Below are 21,767 nucleotides of genomic sequence, written 5' to 3'. Positions count from 1 at the left end.
GCCGATCCTTTTTGTAATTTTTCATCAAAACTTGGTCGACATTTCCTGTCTATTTTTCACTGAAATAAACATTTATATTGAAATTTATTACCTTATTTGTGTAAAAAAAATGTATTTCTAATATTTGCTAATGAGTCTGTAGTCACATGTTAAGGTATGTATTTTTACTTCGTTATCTAATATTGGCAATAAGAACAGGAATGTAGCATAATTTATTTCGTACTTAAATTCCTAGATAAGCAGTACCTATGAAATATGACAACGGCTGCGCCAAAAGTAGTAATAAAGGTTTTTTTTAAACCATTTATGTCCCACTGCTGGGCAAGGGTCTCCTCATGGAATGAAGAGTACTCTTCGAGCACACTATGATGTCCAAATGCGGGTTGGGGACTTTGCATACCTTCAAGATGTGTTAAATAATTTAAAAGGTGCAAGGTTACTTCACGGTGTTTTCCTTTACCGATAGAACAAGTGATCATTATGTAGACAAATAAATGTGAAAAGTCATTAATGTGTTGTTTTAGGTTCTTAACATAGACCACTTGCGTGGACAGCAAATGCTTGGACAATTTGGCTTTCACAGGTTTTTTTTTTGAGATGCTATTTGCAAATGTATTTCTGTCGTTACAATACATGTCTTACGGTCAGTTTCTTCATTTTCAAGTAACAACCAAAGTATAGTGGTTAAGTAAATGGACTGTAGCACGATTCTCTACTACTATCGACTACCGACCACCGACCTGTCATCGAGAAATTTTGTATGAAAATCTGATCAGCGCCCCCTGACGGGCGTTTTAGAAACTTTTTTGGCAGTACATCCAAAATATCAAAATTTCGATAGCTAGCCGGCCTAGTCTAGCTTTTTTTTATTTTTTATAATTATCTTTACTACTGAAATGTGAAGTAAAAGTCAATGGCTTTAGCTGTTACTTTAGACATGTAAGAAGAAACTGGCTGTTAGGAACAATACAACATGATACATAAAACCAACCTTTTTTGTAAAATTAAAATTATCAGTATCTACAAACGCATATTTTTATTTAAAAAAAGTTCTTTGTGTTAGTTCAACGACCCAAGGTAATTTATTTCTAAATACATTACATCAATTCAGTAGGCTCGATTGATTACACTATTTTAGGACAAAAAAATACAGTTTTAATAGGGAACAATTTATTTATATGTAAAAATAACGATAGGTTATCTGTATTCCGGGCGATGGGTAAGTTTGTATAATTAAATATTAGGTCGGGAAAAAAGTTTTTTCGCATTATAGTAGGATTGTATGAACTCGTAATAAAATCTCTTTGGCTTCAAGAATCACAAATGAGTACAAGGTTCATCAGGTTTCTTTCAGTGAGCTCGTGAGGTACCTAAATATTGAGTTTTTTTGTGTAGAGAAAAGATTTTATTACAAGTTTATGCATACTATAGTGCAAAAAGACTTTTTCCCCGACCTAACATAATTGCGAAAAGTAGCAATAACTATGTCTTTGTGTCGCCCTGGTCGATTACCACTACGGCGGCCAGTTTCATTGAAACCAGTCAACTGTGCGGGTCTTTAACCTTACTTTTATAAAATTAAGTACAAGGACGAACTGGTAGTCACTAAATACGAGGGACTCGGAGTATCCAATTGGAGGTACTGTGTCCTGGCCACTTTATGGTGACTGTTGAAGGAACACCTTCAGGTTTTTAGTCGGTATGCCCAAATTTAAAAACCGGGACACCTAGCCGGCGGGAGAGCACGACAGACCCCCGCTTCCTCCCTGGAGCGGGACAAGCAGTAATGCATTTTCCTGACGAAAAAAAAATCACAATGTACGAAAAACTGCTGGCTACATTTTTACGGCTGAACCGACTATGATGGAATTTAGAAGGTGAATGAAGACGCAGAGTCAATAATATAGTAGCTTTTTATGAAAATCTCGCTAAGATGCTAAGGTAAAAGTTTTCGAGGTTCTAGGATTAGGTATACCAGCAGCTGACAGTGGCCTGAGTGATACAGCTACATTATTGAAATACACAGAATTATTAGTTTCAATCTATATGAATTGGAGGAGCTCGTGGCTTAGTTAACAACAGCCACGCAGATCGATCTCTGAGGTTAAGCTACGCTTGCCGAGGTTGTTCTATGGATCGGTGACGGTCTTATTCATATCGAGTTTCTCCGTGTTTCGGAAGGCACGTTTAATTGTGGGTCCCGGCTGTCATTATCAAAGATCTTTGACCGTCGTTAACAGTAGTCAAAAGCTTGAAAGACTGACAACCAGTCTTACCGAAGGGTATCGTGTGTTTCAAATAAATCGTCCAAGAGTTCCCATTAAGTTGGTGTGTGTGTGAATTGAGTGAGCACCCTAAATAAAATTTAATAATATATACTAGTCATTTAGTAAAAGGTGTGAAACAATTGTAAAAACAATCTTACAATTTGTAAAAAGATAAAACATGAGATATATCAGTTAATAAATGCTCACTCAGTTCGCACATACGACCACCCTGAATCTCAGAACGTATGAAGAATTCATGTAAGATTTATGTACTACTCTTTAGTAAAACCTTTATAAAGTTGTCGTTTTAGATATCAATCGCCAAGGGCCGTATAAAAAAAAATTACAAATACTTTCATATGCTCACTCAATTCACACACTTTGAAAGGACCCGATTTCTTATGAACAAACCATAATTTCATTTTGTTATAAATCTTGTTTTATTAAAAGGTATACACGTGATTTTGTAAAATACAAAGCGAACCATAAATGTAGCACGTTTTGTAATAGTTAATTAATATAAGTGCTCACTCAATCCACACAATTCTGAAAAGTTATAAACGTTAATATCTTTGAATTTATAAGGATTAGAAAGCTATAAATTGTGCTAGTTTTAGTAAAGAAAAGTTACTAAAGATTTGCCATTTTACATTTAGTACTCTCAGTTTACTCTAAAAGATATTCAACTGTTTGTGTTTCAATGAAAATCTGCCATACTGTAGGGTTGTCACGGTATTTCCGAACCAAGGCCTTATCCATATTTTGTTAATTTTACTAAACTACCCTCATAATAATATGCACCTAGTTTCGGATTATTCAATCCTGTTTGTTTGTTAAGTTTGTCATTTAACATTAATCGTATTATTGTGTGGCATACGTAGTACAGTGCAATATAACGACCCAATATTTTCTAAGATGTCTGAAGAACTTGAGAATAAAATGTCCCCGATGGCATTATACTTACATATCACTGAATCGTCATAGAAGCCGTATATGTACTCTGAACGACGAAACTTCGAACGCAACAATTTCAAATGAGGTGCCAATATCCGATTCAGGCTGTGCGACTCCACTATTACAGTCGTCATCGTCGGAAAAAGAGAACAGCAGTGTTGTTGTGAGTGATGATGAATGCCAAACATTTTCTTTCTATCTCGATATTTACGATTGGAAAAAAATTATGCCTATAAGTGCCTCTAGGAGAAGAAGCAGTACTTTGAGTTTCTTTAATTATAAAACGCTGCCAAAGTTTAAGTGGAGCAGTTTAATCAAGGAAAAAATATGGATTCACACAAAACTACCGTGCACTTGGACTATTAAAAAACACAAAATTAGTGATTTAATTTCTTTTATCGGTAAATGTTCCCAGTGCAAAGCTGAAATTCGTATATCAAGTTCTAAAAGAACTGAAAAAATCATGGAATTCATCTGTAAGGTATATAATTTTGATAAGACGTTTGAACACAATCCTAAAAAAAAATCGAAGCTTACCCCGTACCGAAGAAAACAAATAGCTAAAGACCTAAGCCATAAGTCTGCTATTAAAGTACACAATGAACTGACTTCAGCTCTTGTGACTTGTGATAAAGGTCATTATAAAATAAATAAAATTTTAGTTCAGCAAAAATGTCCAGCGTGACAACCCTACAGTATGGCAGATTTTCATTGAAACACAAACAGTTGAATATCTTTTAGAGTAAACTGAGAGTACTAAATGTAAAATGGCAAATCTTTAGTAACTTTTCTTTACTAAAACTAGCACAATTTATAGCTTTCTAATCCTTATAAATTCAAAGATATTAACGTTTATAACTTTTCAGAATTGTGTGGATTGAGTGAGCACTTATATTAATTAACTATTACAAAACGTGCTACATTTATGGTTCGCTTTGTATTTTACAAAATCACGTGTATACCTTTTAATAAAACAAGATTTATAACAAAATGAAATTATGGTTTGTTCATAAGAAATCGGGTCCTTTCAAAGTGTGTGAATTGAGTGAGCATATGAAAGTATTTGTAATTTTTTTTTATACGGCCCTTGGCGATTGATATCTAAAACGACAACTTTATAAAGGTTTTACTAAATAGTAGTACATAAATCTTACATGAATTCTTCATACGTTCTGAGATTCAGGGTGGTCGTATGTGCGAACTGAGTGAGCATTTATTAACTGATATATCTCATGTTTTATCTTTTTACAAATTGTAAGATTGTTTTTACAATTGTTTCACACCTTTTACTAAATGACTAGTATATATTATTAAATTTTATTTAGGGTGCTCACTCAATTCACACACACACTTAAGTTGTCAGAATATATTTATTTAGGCTATTAATGAACTAATTTACAAGTATCACTCTTTGCATGAAAATCTCTAAACGCAGATATAGCATTAAGAACTTGGTCTGCATATACGTCTGGTTTTTCTAACGCGAAGAAATGCCCGTAGTCATCAAAGATGGTTGAATTGATGAGGTTTGTAAACTTGGACTTGAGCATAGCAGGAGACATGTAGAGTAATTCGTATCTGGTGTGGGCTGTCCAGGTGGGAACTGGGGTTGGTAATCTGAAAAGAAAATAAGGTAATAAATCACTTTGGACAATTAATACACGGTCATCTGTAGCTCGGTTCTATACAACTATCGACCAGCGACAACCGGCTAGCTATAGATAAATCTTGTCTAAAAATCTGATCAGCGCCTCTAGCGGGCGTTGCAGCAACTATTTTGGCAGGCCATCTTAAATGTCAAATTAAATTTTCGATGTCCGGCAGCAATGACTGTAGAGAATCTCGCTACTGACTCCAAACTAAGTATAGCTTAAGCTGCAACCAGACAGCTGATAAGCATAATAATATCATCAAATAAAACATCAAACATGTTTTATCAAAACCGATATTTGTGCCCATCACACGAATATTTCATAACTTTTATAGTAGACATAAATATTTGTGCTGGAAAAAACTGAACAGTTATTGTATTATTTGTGATTTCCTATCACTATCGGCAACAAAGTAGCTACTAACTTTAAAGAAATCTTTTTTATAAAATAGGAATAAACTATTCTAGTGATTATTTTGTCAAAAAATTAACACAATGCAGGCTGAAATAGCGTACTTTTAACACAAACGGAGAATCTTGCAGCTTTACTATACATAAAAAATTACATAAATGATATGAGTAGATATGACGGAGATCTACTTACGCCCAAATTCCTTCTTGAAGGTTTCTCTTATTGAAAGTTTCAGCATAAAGTCTAGCAGCAGTGGTGAACGAGTTGGTGGTCCAGTAGATCATGAGATTGTCCAGGAGCTGTTCTTTAGTGAACACGTCCAGACCAGCTTGGGTCTTATCTAAGTTCTCTCTCTGGGAGAAGAATAACTGGAAGATGTAGGCTAGCAAGCCTGTTGGGGACTCCATTGCTGGTCCTGAAACATGGAAGTAGGGGAATGTTTTTCATGAGAATATTGTTTATGAGGGAGTGGTTATTTTTCATCTTGATTGTTGAAGATGTGTGTAAAATTTGTCAGCTAGCAATTTTACAATTTGGCAGTCTGAAAATACTGTTACAGAAAATGTTATGTTAAACTATATTAATACAACTGTTTTTGACAACTATTTCTATATTCCGTAAACTGTTAATAAACTACAGTAGGCTTAGCGTTCTTACAAGGAATAAAAACAGTCATACACAATAGTCAATGGTTCAAATTTAATCTGTGTTTTTTTTTCACCTCTACAGCAAATTTTACGTTAAGCCAGTTAAAATTTTAGTTCATACAAAATTTCAACAACTCAAAGTTTAAGTCTTAAGTTTTAAAGGTCGATTTTTAAGATATAAAGCAATATACCTTATAATAATTCCTCTAAATACTTACCTAGAGTATCAGGCTTGGTAGACTGTATATGAAAATACCCAGTTTCTCCTACAACAAACGGCAGGATTGTTAGCAATGGGTACAATCGGTGCTGGACTGCAGCATCAGCTACTAATGAAGGGGTATACGCTCCGGAAAACCAAGTAGCCAAGGACAAAGGTGAAAAAGAGACGGCGAAGTTCGTGTGGTAACCTAGGACAATCTGAAAGAGAAATGGTTGGTGATCTAAAATAAATTTCAGACATAAAAAATAACTTGCTTACAGCAGTTTCACGTGATAAATTGGCATGATTAAATATCAGTTTTTGTTGTCATGATTTTCTAAAGGATTTTTTTTGGTTTTTTAGTTTGAAAGCTGTTAAATTTTACTCAAAATGCTATGAAAACCGGCCTTCTGGGAATGTTCTTGGCTCAGGAGTTTTCAATGCGTAGCATACCTTTCATCCTTTGATTTGTAATTTCACATTTGTATTTAATGAATACCTAAAATTGTGTAAATAGAATTAAATTTTCTTTTCTTTGTTAACCTAAATCTTTAGACTTACATCAGGGTATAGAGTAGCAATCATAGATCCAATAAAACTACCCCAGTCTCCACCTTGCACGTAGAACTGGTTGTAACCGAGTTGCTTCATTAAGTTCTTGAAAACAGTCGCTATCTCTGTCGCCCCAAGACCCATGGTTGTCGTAGCCTGAAAAAAAACATCGTCAAATGAAAAAAAAACCATACAATGAGTAAAAATTATGTTTTTATCTTTTTATTGATCATCTGTTAAACAAGAAGACTCTCAAAGGAAACACTTAGAAAAAAAAATGGTGACTTATAAAATAATCACTTCTAACTATCCTGTAACAGTTCAAAAAACGATCCTGTACCCTGTTTTATTGTTAGGCGGCATAAGCAAAGCCGAACCACCACAAAATAATATTAAAACGATCATAAATTACTCAACGCAACACTAAAACAGACAGTCGTATTGGTATTTGATAACTACGTACACATGTAAATACTTACATCAGAAAATCCGAACCCTGGTATACTGGGAGCAATGACCTCCAACGCAAAGTTTCTATCACTGCTGACAGCCGTCAGCAGAGGAATAGCATCGTAGAACTCCCTGATGGACCCTGGGAACCCGTGGAGCAGCAGAAGTGGTACCACTTCTACATCTGATGTTACCTGTGGAAAGATTTTATTATTACCTATTGTGTATGCATTTGAATGGGAGGGTTGAACAACACAGCGGCCTGAATAACTACTATATTAATGGTAAGCCCACGTGCCCGCAGTGCGTGAGTTTTCTGCTAAAATTGACTATACAAGCTACCTCCGTGCTCATCAGCACTAATCTGATTGGGAGTCGAATTGGTCGCCATGGCCGTAATTGGACGGATAAATCATCAATCCAGCAGCGGTATGAATCATTTTACTGTTACTGCTAGTATACGTCATCCTGTTGCTAGACATCCTGAGACTGCCCATGATTTTTTTCGGTCATTTCCCATCGTGGTCCAGTTTGGTCTAGCTAAGTCCTCCATCGATATTGAAGTTTTGTTTTCGCATTCCACTTGGTTGTCATTTTGACGCAATAAGTTAAGTTAGAGCTATTTAGTTTTATTTATTAACTTCAAGAACTTCTTAAAAACCTCTCAGATTACCAAAAAATATATTTACCTTAGGTTTCACCTTCAAGAAATGGATCCCAAGACCTTGTACATAAGTCTTATAATGTGTATACTGGTTTAGATACTGGGCACGTTCAGTAAAGTTGTAGGTATTAGCCCAGTAGTCCATCCAGCCTGGTAGTTGTTCGCTGTTGAAGCCATATGAGGACCCAGAGTCTTTGAGAGGTGAAGGTAGTTTCCTGCGATTCTTTATGCGGTACTGCAAGTCTTTTATAACCTGTTAAATCATATAAACATTAAATAAAGAAGAAAAGAATTCAGGTAATAATCAGAAAAACAAACTACAGGTACTTATTCAATCATGACCTGAAATGATTTTACATTTCATGACCACATTTGTATCTAAAAAGTGCAAGTGAATAATATTTTACAAATTAAATATGTAAGTGCTTGTTCACGTTGGAACTCGCGGGCGCGGTGGCGGTCTCGAGCGCGGGGACGTGGCGATTTGTGTTCACGTTGGCCGCCAGGCGGGCGTTTGGCTCAAACTGGCTCAAACTGGTTGAACTTACTTGACGTCGCGAGTGAATCGCGCCCGCCACCGCTAGTTCGACGTTAACACACACGAACATCTTCACGCGTTTGATATTGCCGCGAGCGCGCCGCGCGGGCCGCGCGCGACACCGCTAGCTCGCCCGCTACTTAGACCGCGCTCGCGAACGGTTTGTACGTGAACACTTGGGACTACGCCATATGTTTGATATTTCGCGACCGCGCCCGCCACCGTGAATGAGCACTAAGCCGTGCAATGAGCTGACTTTATACGGTTACTCTATCGAGCCTTCTCAAGAGCAATCAGAAAGACATTGAAGTCCAAAGAGATAGTGAAAAACGTATGATTTTAACAAATTGCTTCTTCTCTTTGTCGTGTTTTATGAACGACAGACTCAAAGTACAGCCAGGTCCGATTTTTTTTTGTGGATCCCATAAATATTTGCTCCGTTTGGGAATCGATCCCACGAGCTCCAGACGTACTGGTGAAGACCATTATAAATATAAATAAATAAATATTATTGGACAACTCACACACGGTCATTTGATTCCATACTAAGCAGAGCTTGTACTATGGTAACCAAATAACTGATAAACATACTTATATACTTCTAAATATATACTTATATAGATAAATTGACAAGGCTCAGAACAAATACTCGTGCTCATCACACAAAGATTTGTCCCGGGTAGGATTCGAACCCACCACACGCGGCGCTGCGGTTGTTGCGGCGAGGTGACCGCTTAAACCACTGCGCCAAACATGCAGTCATTTTTTCATTGACGTCAAAAATCAAGTAATTACAGATTAACGAGCTTGTTGGTAAGGTAGAAAAATCCCTTAGAATGAATGAACTAAACTAAAAAAAATTACCTCTTCTCCAAACTCGATAGTAAAATTAGTAATACTCGTATCTGAACTCGCATTATCACCACCCCAGTTCGCTTTGTCACGTTCTTCGATCGTCAGCGATACTACGACCCCTACCACGAAGGCATAAACCACGAATTTATTAATTAAAGAATTCATGGTGACATAGACTCTACCTAGCAATAAGGTCTTATTATAACCATATGCTCCTTTTATACTTAAATCATTATCTGTTAATTAAATAAGAACATATGGTTTTGAAATATGACAATTGTTTTCGACAGAAATTAATGTGTCATTTTTGCGTTAATTAGGTTAATAGCGTTAGGGTTGGTGCTACCAAATATACATTTGTGTAAAGACAAATCCCAAACTTTCTTATTAAGAAAGAAATGAATCAATCACAACTCAGACTATTATATGTAAGTAGTACTTACAATACAAATGAGATTCGAGGGCACAATAATTAAATAAATTAACAAATAAATTAAACCCATTATGTTCCACTGCTGGGCAAGGGTCTCCTCTCGTAATGAGGGAGAGATTAAGGCATGACTCCACTACGCAGGCAAAGTACGGATTGCGGATTTTGCATACCTTTAAGAACTGGTCTATACAGTCTATCTGGTCTATCTCAGGCATACAAGGTTGCATCACGATGTTTCCCTTCATCGTTGGAACAAGTGATAATTATTTCTGATATACACATAACTTTGAAATGTTGTCTCGGGTACGAACCCTCGAACACTTAAGTGGGAGATTCCTGTGCGTCCGATTTTTTGTCGCTGAATTCTACATAAATCTGCTTATTACATACCCTAAGAAAGCTATTCAGCACAATATCAATAAAAATGCAAATTTTAAAAGACTAATAAGGAAACAATTAAAAAATATGGCACGTTTAATCCGCGTGAAGAAATTGCTCCAGACATTTGGTACACAAATATACACCTGAAAATAATATGAACATACATATTTATAATAAGTTTCGATTTTTTTACAGGCTTTTATTAACTTTAAATGCATGCGAAGTCCCTAACCCGCACTTGCTCAGCGTGGTGGACTTAAGTCCCATCCTTCGTTCGGGAGGAGACCCTTGACCTTGACTTGAGCGGTGGGGCAGATAACTATTTTAGTCTCACGTAATAGCAGGCGAGCTAATTACCTACCGGATGAATTTCATACACCTCCGCCTACTCCCTTGCATATAACAAGTGTAAAATTATGTACGTACCTATGCAATCTTTTTTAGTTAATTTCTTTCTATTAGACTCGATTTTTTTCATATTTTGATGACAATTAAATACGTTATTTCATCAAGACCAGCTTACGTATTGAATAGCTCTTTTGGCAATTGAATAGAAATTAAAATATACTCATTATTCATTACATTGCTGTTTTAATGTAACGTATTAATCACCATCAATTTAAGAAATTAGTAGCACAATAGCTGGCAAAAAATTACTGACAGGTATTTCATCGAAGGTTGATTGCGGAAGCGGGAACTCCTCAATGAGAAACGAGTCACATCTGTATTTAATTTTGATAAATAACGCGTTGTAGAAAAATTAATAAAAGACAAAAACTTTCATATTACTATGTTCTACAACAATGAAATATTTTGAGGTTAGCCTAAGTCTTAGTGGTTTTTAATAATGTTCATAGAAAAATATAACAATATAAGATTTGCCGTCTCACTTCAAGAATATGTTTTTTTAAGAAATGTTTTTGTTAAGTAAATGTTTTATCCGGCATTTAAAAAAAAATATTCACTGACAACGGAGTAATGAAACGGCCATAGTTTTTTATATCTGCGTAAATTGTCCATGCCTATTAAAAGTGGTAGGCGCTTTACTATACTAAACTTCACAAACCGTTTTCAACTGTTACAGGGCTACCGATTTTTTAATAAAAAATGTTTATGTTTAGAATTTTAGGAAGTGCCCTTAAATTTTAGTAAAGATCAGAAGTCAGAGTCACGGACAAAATGTAGGTTCAATAAAATTTTAAGTGTACAAGCAAATTCTGTGTATTTATTGAACTTATAACGCTTCAAAAAAAAATGTATTTTTGTTACTTATCCTGAAATACATATGTATCCCTGGTTATTTTCTTTTTCTTCATTTTTTATTTAAGTATATACCAAAGAAGTGTCTCTGTCAGTTCAGTGCCCTTACCTAATTTGCTTGTAAATGCATCACATCAATCAACTTGGCTCGCGCTAACACAGTTAATTAACATAAGACAAAATAAAATACATTTATAAAATAAGAAACATTTTCTTAATAACAACATTAGTATTTAAATACAATAGAAAGATAACAAAATACATACATCATAATGAAATTGTATTTTAGAGTCGCCCGCGACTAAGGCGCTGTCTCCACGAGCGAGAGAATCGCGGCGATATTATCGTCGTGCCACGTATTTCTATACACTCTCTATGGAACCGTCTCCACACGGCGATAATATCGCCGCGATACGACGAGTGGCAACGAGCGTGCGAAACGTCAATACATCGTCGCTAGTCGGCCGCGACAAGCAGCGGGTCCGCCACGCGATCGCGACGAGCGCGCAGCGAGCGCGCTGTCAAATGCAGTGTCATTTATTTTCAATGTTGTCTCTTGTTTCGAGAAGCTTTTTAAACAAGGAAAACGCGGGGATACCGTTACGAGTCGCCGCGGAATCTCTGCGATTCCGTTACGACTCGCGACGATACGCGACGGAATTATCGCTCGTTCGTGGAGATTGTCCGACGATACGAGGGCGGACTCGTCGCGATTCTCTCGCCCGTGGAGACAGCGCCTTAGAAACTCACTCTCTCTCTCTCTCTCTTTCATGCTATGAATCTATATCGTATGGTAGTCATATGGTATAGTATAATGGTGGTGGTTTATCATATGGTAGTGGGGTCAGTTTGCCTAGTCATTCCCCTCATCTTCGCTCTATCCTGGATATCATCTTCGGAAACCTCACACCCACTCATGTCTTTTTTGTCGTAGATCAAGAGAACGGCCTGTTTTAGGCCTACGACCAGGGGAGACTAAGTAACTATAATGATATATTATAAAAAGTTTATAATAACTCTTTATTATACTTTGAGATAAACGATCTCTACGGTAAATTTAATTGAAATCCATCCATTAATTTCTTCATGAAAATATTGTAACAAATATGATCTATCCTCACAGACTTTGGCATTCACATTACTAGGTAGGTTTTAATTATTAAGGCCGGCTTTTGACTATGGAAATCATAAAATATCATATTATAACCCGCTATTTTTCTTCCCACTCTAACTTAAAATATATAACATTCCATAGTCAAAAGCCGTCTTAAATAAATTCTAAATTAATTGACAAGTATCACTTTTAGCCCGATAATCTCTAAACGCAGAGATAGCGTTAAGTACTTCGTTGGAGTACTCATCAGGCTGTTCAAACGCGAAGAAATGCCCGTAGTCGTCGAAGATGGTTGAGTTGATGAGGTTTGTGAACTTGGACTTGAGCATGGCGGGGGACATGTAGATCATCTCGTGTTTTGTGTGGGCTGTCCAGGTCGGGACTGATGTTGGTGTTCTGGAAAGAGAGTTATGGAAATTATGAAAAAAAATAGGTCTAACATATACGCATAAATGCTATAACCGGTTGATAGCAGAAGTAACTTATGGTTTGATTCAGTCAGAGATGAAAAACCGGCCATATGCGTCCGCCACATTATTTATAAAAAGGTTGTATAAGCGCTCTCTTAAATGTTTATTTTATTCTGCTGTACATAGACTGTAAAAATTAGAATTATCTATATACTATGTTATTATACACTAAATCTATCTATCACAGTTCATGAGACACAGCCTGGTGACAGACAGATAGACAACAAAGTATTAGTAATAGCATCCCTTTTGGGTACGGAACCGTAAAAATTGTTGTCCGAAAACAATACTTACGCCCAAATTCCTTCAAGAAGATTCCTAGTATTGAAGGTCTCAGCATAAAGCCTGCTGGAAGTGGTGAACGAGTTCGTGATCCAGTAGATCATGAGGTTATCCAGGAGTTGTTCCTTGGTGAAGAGGTCCAGACCTCCGTCTGTCTTATCCACGTTCTCTCTTCGCGAGGACATGGAGAATAACTGGAGAATGTATGACAACATACCGGTTGGGGACTCCATTGCTGGTCCTGAAAAAAATGAATTATTTCATGACTGTATCATTGTGTATAATAATTAAATTATGTTCTCTGGTTGGAGAAATAAAAATTGAAATTATGTTTTCTCTCGGCCTACCCCTATGGGAAGAGGGCGTGAGATTATGTATCTATGTATGAAATTATGTAACGGAGTGGCCTTTTAAATGTAAGCATTGCCAAAATATTTGATTTAAAAAAATGTTTTAACATTTTTTCCTGATACAGTATGTTATTTGAAACTTTAGGGTTGGTGGAAAAACGCTAAAAACAGTAAGTCCAAACATCACTAAGATCCTTTAAAAAGCTGTATAGATTTATCGTGCACGCCTTTTTCCCCATCATACTTAATTAAAACTTTTTAAAAAGGCTTCATGTCTTTTGCAAAACACAATCTCAAAATGAATAATAAAGGATTTGAATCTTACGCTTCTACTTTGAATACAGATTAAGGGCAAAAAGCGTGTCAATACTTAAAATCTATTTAAAAGTACCCACCAAGAGTATCAGGCTTGGTTGACTGCAAATGCAAGTATCCAGTCTCTCTCATCATCCACGGTAGGGTAGTTAACAAGGGGTACAGTCGGTCCTGGACTGAAGTATCAGCTACCAATGATGGGGAAACTGCTCCAGCAAACCAAGTAGCGAAGGATAGTGGAGATATGGCAATTGCGAAGTTTGTGTGGTAGCCGAGGACAACCTGAAATAGAAATAGGTGTTGATAGCCATTCTCATAGAAATATGTATTTTCATACGTTATAGATTTTTATGGACAGCAAATTTGAGTCAGTCAATCTGTTACGCTTTAATTATAAACGGCAAATATGTTTTAGCAATTTTGAATGGCAATTGTTAAAGACCCGGGAAAAAACTAAGACTTTTCCTAATTTACAGGCAAAGCTGCTTATTGTGGGAATCAGCCAGTAACTACTTAAATAAATTAAATTAATTACTGTCCCAATTATATATTGAAATTAAGACTTTCCCCCTCCCTATTTCGAAAGGAGACCATTAACAATGGGACTGTAAAGGGTTAGGCCCTAAGCCCACCACGAACAAGTGCGAGTATAAACAAAAAAATATTCTTACATCAGGGTACAAAGTAGCAATCATGGATCCAATAAAGCCACCCCAGTCTCCACCTTGCACGTAGAACTGATTGTAACCGAGTTGTTTCATGAAGTTCTTGAATACAGTTGCCATTTCTGTCGCCCCAAGACCTTGGATTGATGTAGCCTGAAAACGAACATGAAAAGTTAAGCGATACAAAAAAAAACAAGTGAATTGACACACAGCCAAGGTACTCAACGTTTTAACTTTGCTTTAGTGATTTTTATTATATTTTTATCTTTAGAAATAAGTTGATTAAACTGGGCAAGGACAATAGACACTTTTATAATTGTAGTAAATCAGACCATTCCATTGAATAGGGGCCGTATGCTGTTTAAGATGATAATATGCTTCTTTTTATTTAAAACATCAATATATCCCACGCAATAGGTGCGTTACTAAGTCTTGAATTATATTGAGAATATTCTCTGCTTAACACGGGAATTAAACCAAAGTTCTCGTGATCAGCCATCTCATACTCTACCAGCCAGACCTCAGTAGCAGATATAAAAAGACACTCACATCAGAAAACCCGAATCCTGGTAGACTAGGAGCAATGACTTCCACAGCGAAGTCTCTGTCACTACTGACTGCAGTCAGCAGTGGTATAGCATCGTAGAACTCCCTGACAGATCCTGGCCAGCCGTGGAGCAGCAGAAGTGGTACTACTTCCACATCCGAGGACACCTGCAGAAATAATTAAATGATAAAAAACGGCACTTAGAAAGTTTTGCGAATAATAGTTTTTTGTGCGGGACAGTATTAGGTTATAATTTCAAGTTTCGCAAAACTTCTGTGTCTGAGTGTCTCACGTATGTTAAGGTTGAATTTTCAGAAAAAGTAATGTTAAAATTAGTTTAAAAGATAACTGTTGAGTAAAGACTCTATGTAAATATTATCTCGTTTTGCGTTTAAGGGTTTTAATTCCATTTTGAATGTAGAATATGTATCATAATGTGACAAAAACATTTTTTTAATGACTCCAATCCAATGTCCCACTGCTGAGTAAGTTAATTCTCCTTGGATGGAGGAAATGTAATATTTCATGTCCACTACGCTTGAATACTGCTTGCCGTTGGTTGGGAAGTAGTATTTCAAAAACCTTTTGGGATACAAAGTTTCTTTACAACGTATCCGTCACCGTTATAACAAGTGATAATTATTTCCAATATACATATCAATTCTAAAAGTCATTAGTGTAGTGCGCTATCTCTACAGTTTAAAAAAAATCAATATAATTACTTACCTCAGGTGTCACCCTCAAGAAATGGATCCCAAGACCTTGTACATAAGTCTTATAATGTGTATACTGATTCAGATACTGGACACGTTCAGCAAAGTTGTATGTATTTGCCCAGTAGTTCATCCAGTCCGGTAGCTGGTCGCTGTTGAAGCCATATGTGAATGCAGAGTCTTTGAGAGGTGGAGTCAGCTTTCTGCGATTGTTTATGCGGTAGAGCAAGTCTTTAACTACCTGTTATAGAAAAAAAGTTAAATAAATAAGTATATAATATAATATGGTAGTACTTCCACGAATTGTATTTCTTGCGTGTGTTTAAATTATCAGTTATATAGTTCAATTAAATTATAAAACAAATATAAAATTAAAACAGTAATTAATTATTCATGGTTTTTTTCATGATAATAAAAGACCTATAAAAGTGTCAAATGAGGCAATTTCCAAATAAATAATTCAAGAACTAAAGAAAAAGCAGTTTTATTTTCAAAATTTCTTACCTCATCTTCGAACTCGATAGTGAAATTAGTAATACTCGTATCTGAACTCGCATTATCACCACCCCAGTTCGCTTCGTCTCGTTCTTCGATCGTCAGCGATGCCACGACCCCTACCACGAAGGCATAAACCACGAATTTTAATAAAAAATACATGTTTCTATGGACCTCTTACAATAATGATGGCTAATGGAAACTATATAGGCCCCCTTATATACTAAAATCCTTATCACTTAGTTTAAACACATATGTTTTGGAATATATGTAATCAATTGTGTCCATTGTCGAGAAAAATTAACGTGTCATGGTGTCTGAATAAATTAGGTTATTATTATTAGGGTTGGTCTGAAATATATAAAATAAACGAGATTTATAATTATGGGCCTTTTTTTAAGTTTTGAAAAAAGTTTTAAAGCCGGTCAGCAAAAAAATGGTATAATAGAACTAACCATTTAAAACAATAATTAGTAATTTTTCTTGTATTCTTATCTCATCTTGAATTAATGCATACCCTAGGGAAACAGTTCTAGTACCTTAAAGGTAATCAATAAAAATAAATTTAACTCATTACTGTCCCACTGCTGGGCAAGGGTCTCCTCCCGTAGTGAGGGAAGGGTTAGGTCTTGAGTCCACCACGCTGGCCAAGTGCGGGTTGGAGACTTTGCATGCAAGGTTTCACGAAGTTTTCCTCCACCGTTAGAACAAGTGATAATTATTTCTAATACACACATAACTTCGAAAAGTCATTGGTGTGTTGCCTCGGGTTCGAACCTGCGACCACTTGTGTGGGAGGTGTCAACTTATACCACTCGGCTATCCCTGCTCACCTTAACTTAAAAAATATTTAATTATGTTAATTAAAAAATAAATAAGGAAAATATTTGGACGTCCTTTATGTATCCAATTGCGCTTCTCGGCTTAAACGCAATTAATTACACAACTGAAATTAAAAAAAATATGCTAACAAAATATAAAAAAGTATTCCAAGTGTAAAAGTCTAGCTATATAGATTTTTCTCTGTAGGTGCTATACATTCAATTTATAGCATTATATTTGAGGTTATTACAGCTTCTAAATTTTGATGAAAAGTGATATCTCATTTGGTTTTTGCGTAAACAAGTAACATCAAAAATATATAATTCTCGCGTCACAGTCCCCCGAAACGGCTTCACCGATTCTCATGAAATTTTGTGAGCATATTGAGTAGGTCTGAGAATCGGCCAACGTCTATTTTTCATACCCCTAATTGACACTTTGTTTTAATATGGCAGTACTACGTCTGCCGGGTCAGCTAGTAGTACATAAATTCGCATTTATTTTGTTTTTGTTTTATTGTTTTAAAAAGACAACTCCCGCACTAAGAATTGCTCTTGTGTCGCGGGGACTTTTACAAACATACAAACTACGGACACAACGGATACAACCAGATCCGAAACAATTATTAATGGACCGCACAAATAATGTCCCTTGTCGGAATCGAACCCACGACCTCTCGGAACCCGGAAACCACTGCACCAAGGAGGCAGTCATTAACAATATCAAGTAGGATTCATATTTTTTTATTTGTGGATTTTATTATTTTTGCAACAGCCCTATTTGAAGCACAGGAAAAGATTATTAATTGACATAATTTCTTGAATATATAGGACTAATGCTAATTAGTTTTAAAATAATCCATGAATATTTATATCTATATAACAGCAGTGAACTGAAAATATACATAGAGGGTGTTTTTCCAAAGAATTAAAATTACATGAGAGTTTCTAAATATTTTTTTAATTGACAATTTACATACATATAATATTATTATGTACTGATGAAGTAGCTTATTCGCACATACTAATATTACAAATGCGAAAGTCTGTTTTTTCATGCTTTTACGGCTATATACCTGTATAATATTTGATAGACCAGACGCGGAGTATCCAATTGGAGGTACCGCGTCTTGACCACTTTGTGGGGACTGTAGAAGGAACACCGCCAAGTTTTTAGTCTGTATGCTCTAAATTTGAGGATACAGACTAAAAACCGGAACATCTAGCCGGCGCGGCGGCGGGAGAGCGCGACAGACCCCCGCTTCCTCCCTGGAGCGGGACATGCAGTAATGCATTTTCCTGACGAAAAAGAAGAACCCCTTGAGACACCAACCCAGTGAGTTGGTAACACCGTAGAAAAAAGTATTAACTAATGACAAAAAAATACCATTTTAAAAACACCATTCATTACAATATAAATATGATATTAGTTGTATAATATCAAACAATATGTAATATTGACATATTATAATACATACAACAAATGGATCATGTAATACATATTGTCATGTAAATTTCAGAAGAATCTGGTTTTTATTTCAATGATACACAGTTTCTTAACAAATTTTTATTTTCAGTGATGAGTTGTTATACAATAATTTTATGCTACATCTTTATCTTTATATATATAATTCTTCTGTAAGTGTGTATGTCACTGAACTTCTCTTAAACGACTGGACCGATTTTGATGAAATTTTTTGTGTGTGCTCGAGGGGATCTGAGAATGGTTTAGATTATTAAAAAAAGTTTAAAATTTTCAAATTAAAGACGTGTAGATAGGACAACGTCTGTCGGGTCCGCTAGTATATAAAATAATGTCGCGTCTGTTGTACTTGAAGGTTAAAGCATTTGTGTTTAAAATAAATTAAACTTAAAAAAACGTTTTTGGACCAATTTATGTGAAATAACCAAGGGTACAACACATTTTTGGAAAAAACTCTGTTAAATAATGTAGGGTAAAAAATACTTTATGTTAATCCATAATTAACTATAATAAATTAAGTATTAATATCTTTCGTAAGTAAAGGTTCTATTTAATTTTAAATGATTTTTTTATAAGTTAATGTAATTATAAGAATTATGTGTATTTTCACCGAATAAAATAAATATACTATCTATACTTATAATAAACTAGCTTTTACCCGCGACTTCGTCCGCCACCTGTATTTTCCCATTGGAATGCGTCATTTTCCCGGGGTAAAAAGTAGCCCATGACCTTTCTCAGGTATCAAAATATCTCTATATATCATGTAAATTGGTTCAGTAGTTTAGGCGTGATTGAGTAACAGACAGACAAACAGACTTACTTTCGCATAATATTGGTATGGATCTGTAGAGAGTTCAATTCTGTACATTTAATATATTACAGAAACCGGGGATTAGTCAGATTATATTTTCAAATCGACCAAGCCAATCTTACGAATACGAATCTTTAGCTAAAAGGTCCCAAGAGCAATAATAACATGTGGATAATTATATTTTTATGAAACTATGTTAACATTCTTTTAAGTACCACTTTTTAATACAAAACGACTAGATTTCGACAATTTATTTTCAGGTCTGCATAATGTAGAGTTGGTACTAGCACAAAAAGTTTGTCAGAAGTGGGATTCGAACCCACGCCCACAGAAGTGGACTGCGACCTGAACGCAGCGCCTTAGACCGCTCGGCCATCCTGACTTATTTCAATTAAGCCAAAATACAAGACCTGTATAGCAAGTACTTTTCTAGGCACGTTCCCAATTTTGGGATCCCACTCGTATAAAAAAGTATCAAGAAAATTCTCAAGGTCCTAAGAAAATTCATACACCGTTCCCAGATTGCATGCGCATGTAGCATGATTCATATGTTGGCATAGGGGCTACATTTTTAACTCTCATTTTGGATTCTGGATATTGTTTGGACTTTGAATTTTGGAATACTTCTAAATATCTCGTTTTATGCCAGTGATTACTTGAGAGCTTCATTATTAGGCTATACGAGTCACTACACAGCTCATAGTCTGTTGTAGATACGGTCAATAACACTTAATTTAATATCCTTTCTATAAATTTAACTAGGAGTACCGAACTCAGGCAAGGTTCAAACATTTTTTGTTATTATCTGACAAATCAATGCAGAGTTTTTTTCAATATCGTCCATTATTCTATCATGTACCAATTTTTCTCTATTGGTAAAACATCGTCTTTGCAATGGCTCTATCTTCCGAACTGCACATGAATTAATTACATCTTTCTCGACTATATGCAAATTATTTGTAAGTACTTATGTATACTTGGCCTAGACGACGAATAAATTATACATTTTGGGTATCGTCAAACAACTTGAACACGATTAGGTGTTTTCGAAAGCAAACTAACCGTAGACTTAGAGCGAAGGAGTCTCGGTTGACTGTTCTACCAATCGGCAATAGTTCTCACTGTTGCGCCCTGCAATTATTCTTAAAGCAGACCTCATTAAATATCGTTCATTATTATGTAGGTACTTATCAATACTATTCAAGTGGCGTGGCGGCTCCTATTATAATATGTATGTTGTTAACTGTAACCCACGTATGTCCGGTTTCCAAGTACATTTAGCGGTAGTTTATCTATTCAATAGTGTCAAAACTCATGTAAAAAAACGCTATTGAATAGATGTTTTTTATATGGGATTAAACGGTATTGAATAGATAAACTACCGCTAATTAATGTACTTCAGAAACCGGGAGTAAGTGGTGTATGCGTATTGCATGCGCCTTCAAATCTGATATTTAATTTTAAACTGTGTATGTTACTTTGCTATTTAATCTTAGTAGGCGCTTATTTAGTTAACAGAATGTAGTCAATAGTATCAAAGATTATTAAGGTTCTTTTTTTAATTAAGCTATATTTATATTAATACAAGATGGAGAATGTTGACCCTGACTGTATGAAGTCCGTAAAAGAATATAAAAAAAACATATATTATAATTTATCATTAGGTTGTACTTACATAACTGTTAGTTCGTAAGTAACTCACGTAAACCTTTCAATGTTAATTAAATCATGTGACGACATACATAGTGACGATATCATTTTACAAATTACGAGAGAACAAAGTATATTATTTAAAACATTATAGGACAAAAATGAAACGCAGATCTTTTGAGTGATTATTATTCGATCGATACACCTTTTAGACTTACCAAAGATTCTCGCTTCTTTAAATACCGTTGTTCTACTAAGACTAATAAATTAAAATCTAAATTTATTAATGAACGTTTTAAAGCTGACAGATGCAGAGTCAACAAATCATAAGAATGTGTTAGGTATATAACAAGTGATAAGTAGCTCGATTCTCTACTACTATCGACTACCGACAACCGACCTGTCATCGGGAAATTTTGTATGAAAATCTGATCAGCGCCTCTGGCGGGTGTCGTAGGAAATATTTTGACAGTACATTCTAAATGTCAAAATTTCGATAGCTAGCCGGTTGTCGGTAGTCGATAGTAGTAGAGAATCGAGGTAAAGGTGAGCTTACTTTCTCAAAGTGCAGTTAACTAACTGCAGTTACTCTCACTCACGGTACTGCCTTGACAGGTCATTCAACTTCAAAGATAAACTACGGAATAGTGAACTTGTTTTATGTTGATTTTATTCATAAAAATAGCGTATTGTAAAACTTTCAAGTTATTAGTTCCTAAATTCGATTGTTTTTTTTTGTTCAAGAAAAATACGTACACGTAATACACGTCTGTGAAAATTTG

The 21,767-nt window shown here is 35.5% G+C and overlaps 2 protein-coding genes and 1 non-coding gene across 3 annotated transcripts; all 3 read right to left on the bottom strand.

The window, feature by feature from the left end:
• Positions 1–4,469: 4,469 nt before the first annotated feature.
• LOC142983194 (juvenile hormone epoxide hydrolase-like) lies at positions 4,470–9,376 on the bottom strand. The gene is made up of 7 exons (XM_076130083.1): positions 9,202–9,376; positions 7,825–8,052; positions 7,165–7,329; positions 6,695–6,841; positions 6,150–6,351; positions 5,477–5,699; positions 4,470–4,838 (listed from the first exon to the last, which is right to left on the bottom strand). Exons 1-7 carry the CDS (start codon positions 9,355–9,357, stop codon positions 4,604–4,606), a joined length of 1,356 nt encoding a protein of 451 aa, XP_075986198.1. The 5' UTR covers positions 9,358–9,376; the 3' UTR covers positions 4,470–4,603.
• A 2,190-nt stretch (positions 9,377–11,566) lies between these two features.
• Positions 11,567–16,396, bottom strand: LOC142983249 (juvenile hormone epoxide hydrolase-like). The gene is made up of 7 exons (XM_076130165.1): positions 16,227–16,396; positions 15,736–15,963; positions 15,012–15,176; positions 14,469–14,615; positions 13,878–14,079; positions 13,145–13,373; positions 11,567–12,776 (listed from the first exon to the last, which is right to left on the bottom strand). Exons 1-7 carry the CDS (start codon positions 16,377–16,379, stop codon positions 12,545–12,547), a joined length of 1,356 nt encoding a protein of 451 aa, XP_075986280.1. The 5' UTR covers positions 16,380–16,396; the 3' UTR covers positions 11,567–12,544.
• Positions 16,397–19,633: 3,237 nt separating this feature from the next.
• On the bottom strand, positions 19,634–19,717 carry TRNAL-CAG (transfer RNA leucine (anticodon CAG)). The gene has a single exon. It is a non-coding gene; the product is annotated as a tRNA-Leu (tRNA).
• Positions 19,718–21,767: the final 2,050 nt, after the last annotated feature.

This window comes from Anticarsia gemmatalis, chromosome 23 (assembly GCF_050436995.1).
Source record: "Anticarsia gemmatalis isolate Benzon Research Colony breed Stoneville strain chromosome 23, ilAntGemm2 primary, whole genome shotgun sequence".
Classification (NCBI taxonomy): domain Eukaryota; kingdom Metazoa; phylum Arthropoda; class Insecta; order Lepidoptera; family Erebidae; genus Anticarsia; species Anticarsia gemmatalis.
Note: the sequence above shows the minus strand (reverse complement) of the source record. Positions and strands in the feature narration are given on the sequence as shown.

Bases quoted from the DNA above. Each gene is read 5' to 3' on its own strand.
- LOC142983194 (XM_076130083.1), bottom strand. From the start codon at position 9,357: ATGAATTCTTTAATTAATAAATTCGTGGTTTATGCCTTCGTGGTAGGG. The intron at 7,330-7,824 runs GTAAATATATTT...ATCTTTCCACAG, and splicing joins TCTTGAAGGTGAAACCTAAG to GTAACATCAGATGTAGAAGT. The intron at 5,700-6,149 runs GTAAGTATTTAG...TCCATGTTTCAG, and splicing joins TACCAAGCCTGATACTCTAG to GACCAGCAATGGAGTCCCCA.
- LOC142983249 (XM_076130165.1), bottom strand. From the start codon at position 16,379: ATGTATTTTTTATTAAAATTCGTGGTTTATGCCTTCGTGGTAGGGGTC. The intron at 15,177-15,735 runs GTAAGTAATTAT...TTATTTCTGCAG, and splicing joins TCTTGAGGGTGACACCTGAG to GTGTCCTCGGATGTGGAAGT. The intron at 14,080-14,468 runs GTAAGAATATTT...TTTCTATTTCAG, and splicing joins TTGCTACTTTGTACCCTGAT to GTTGTCCTCGGCTACCACAC.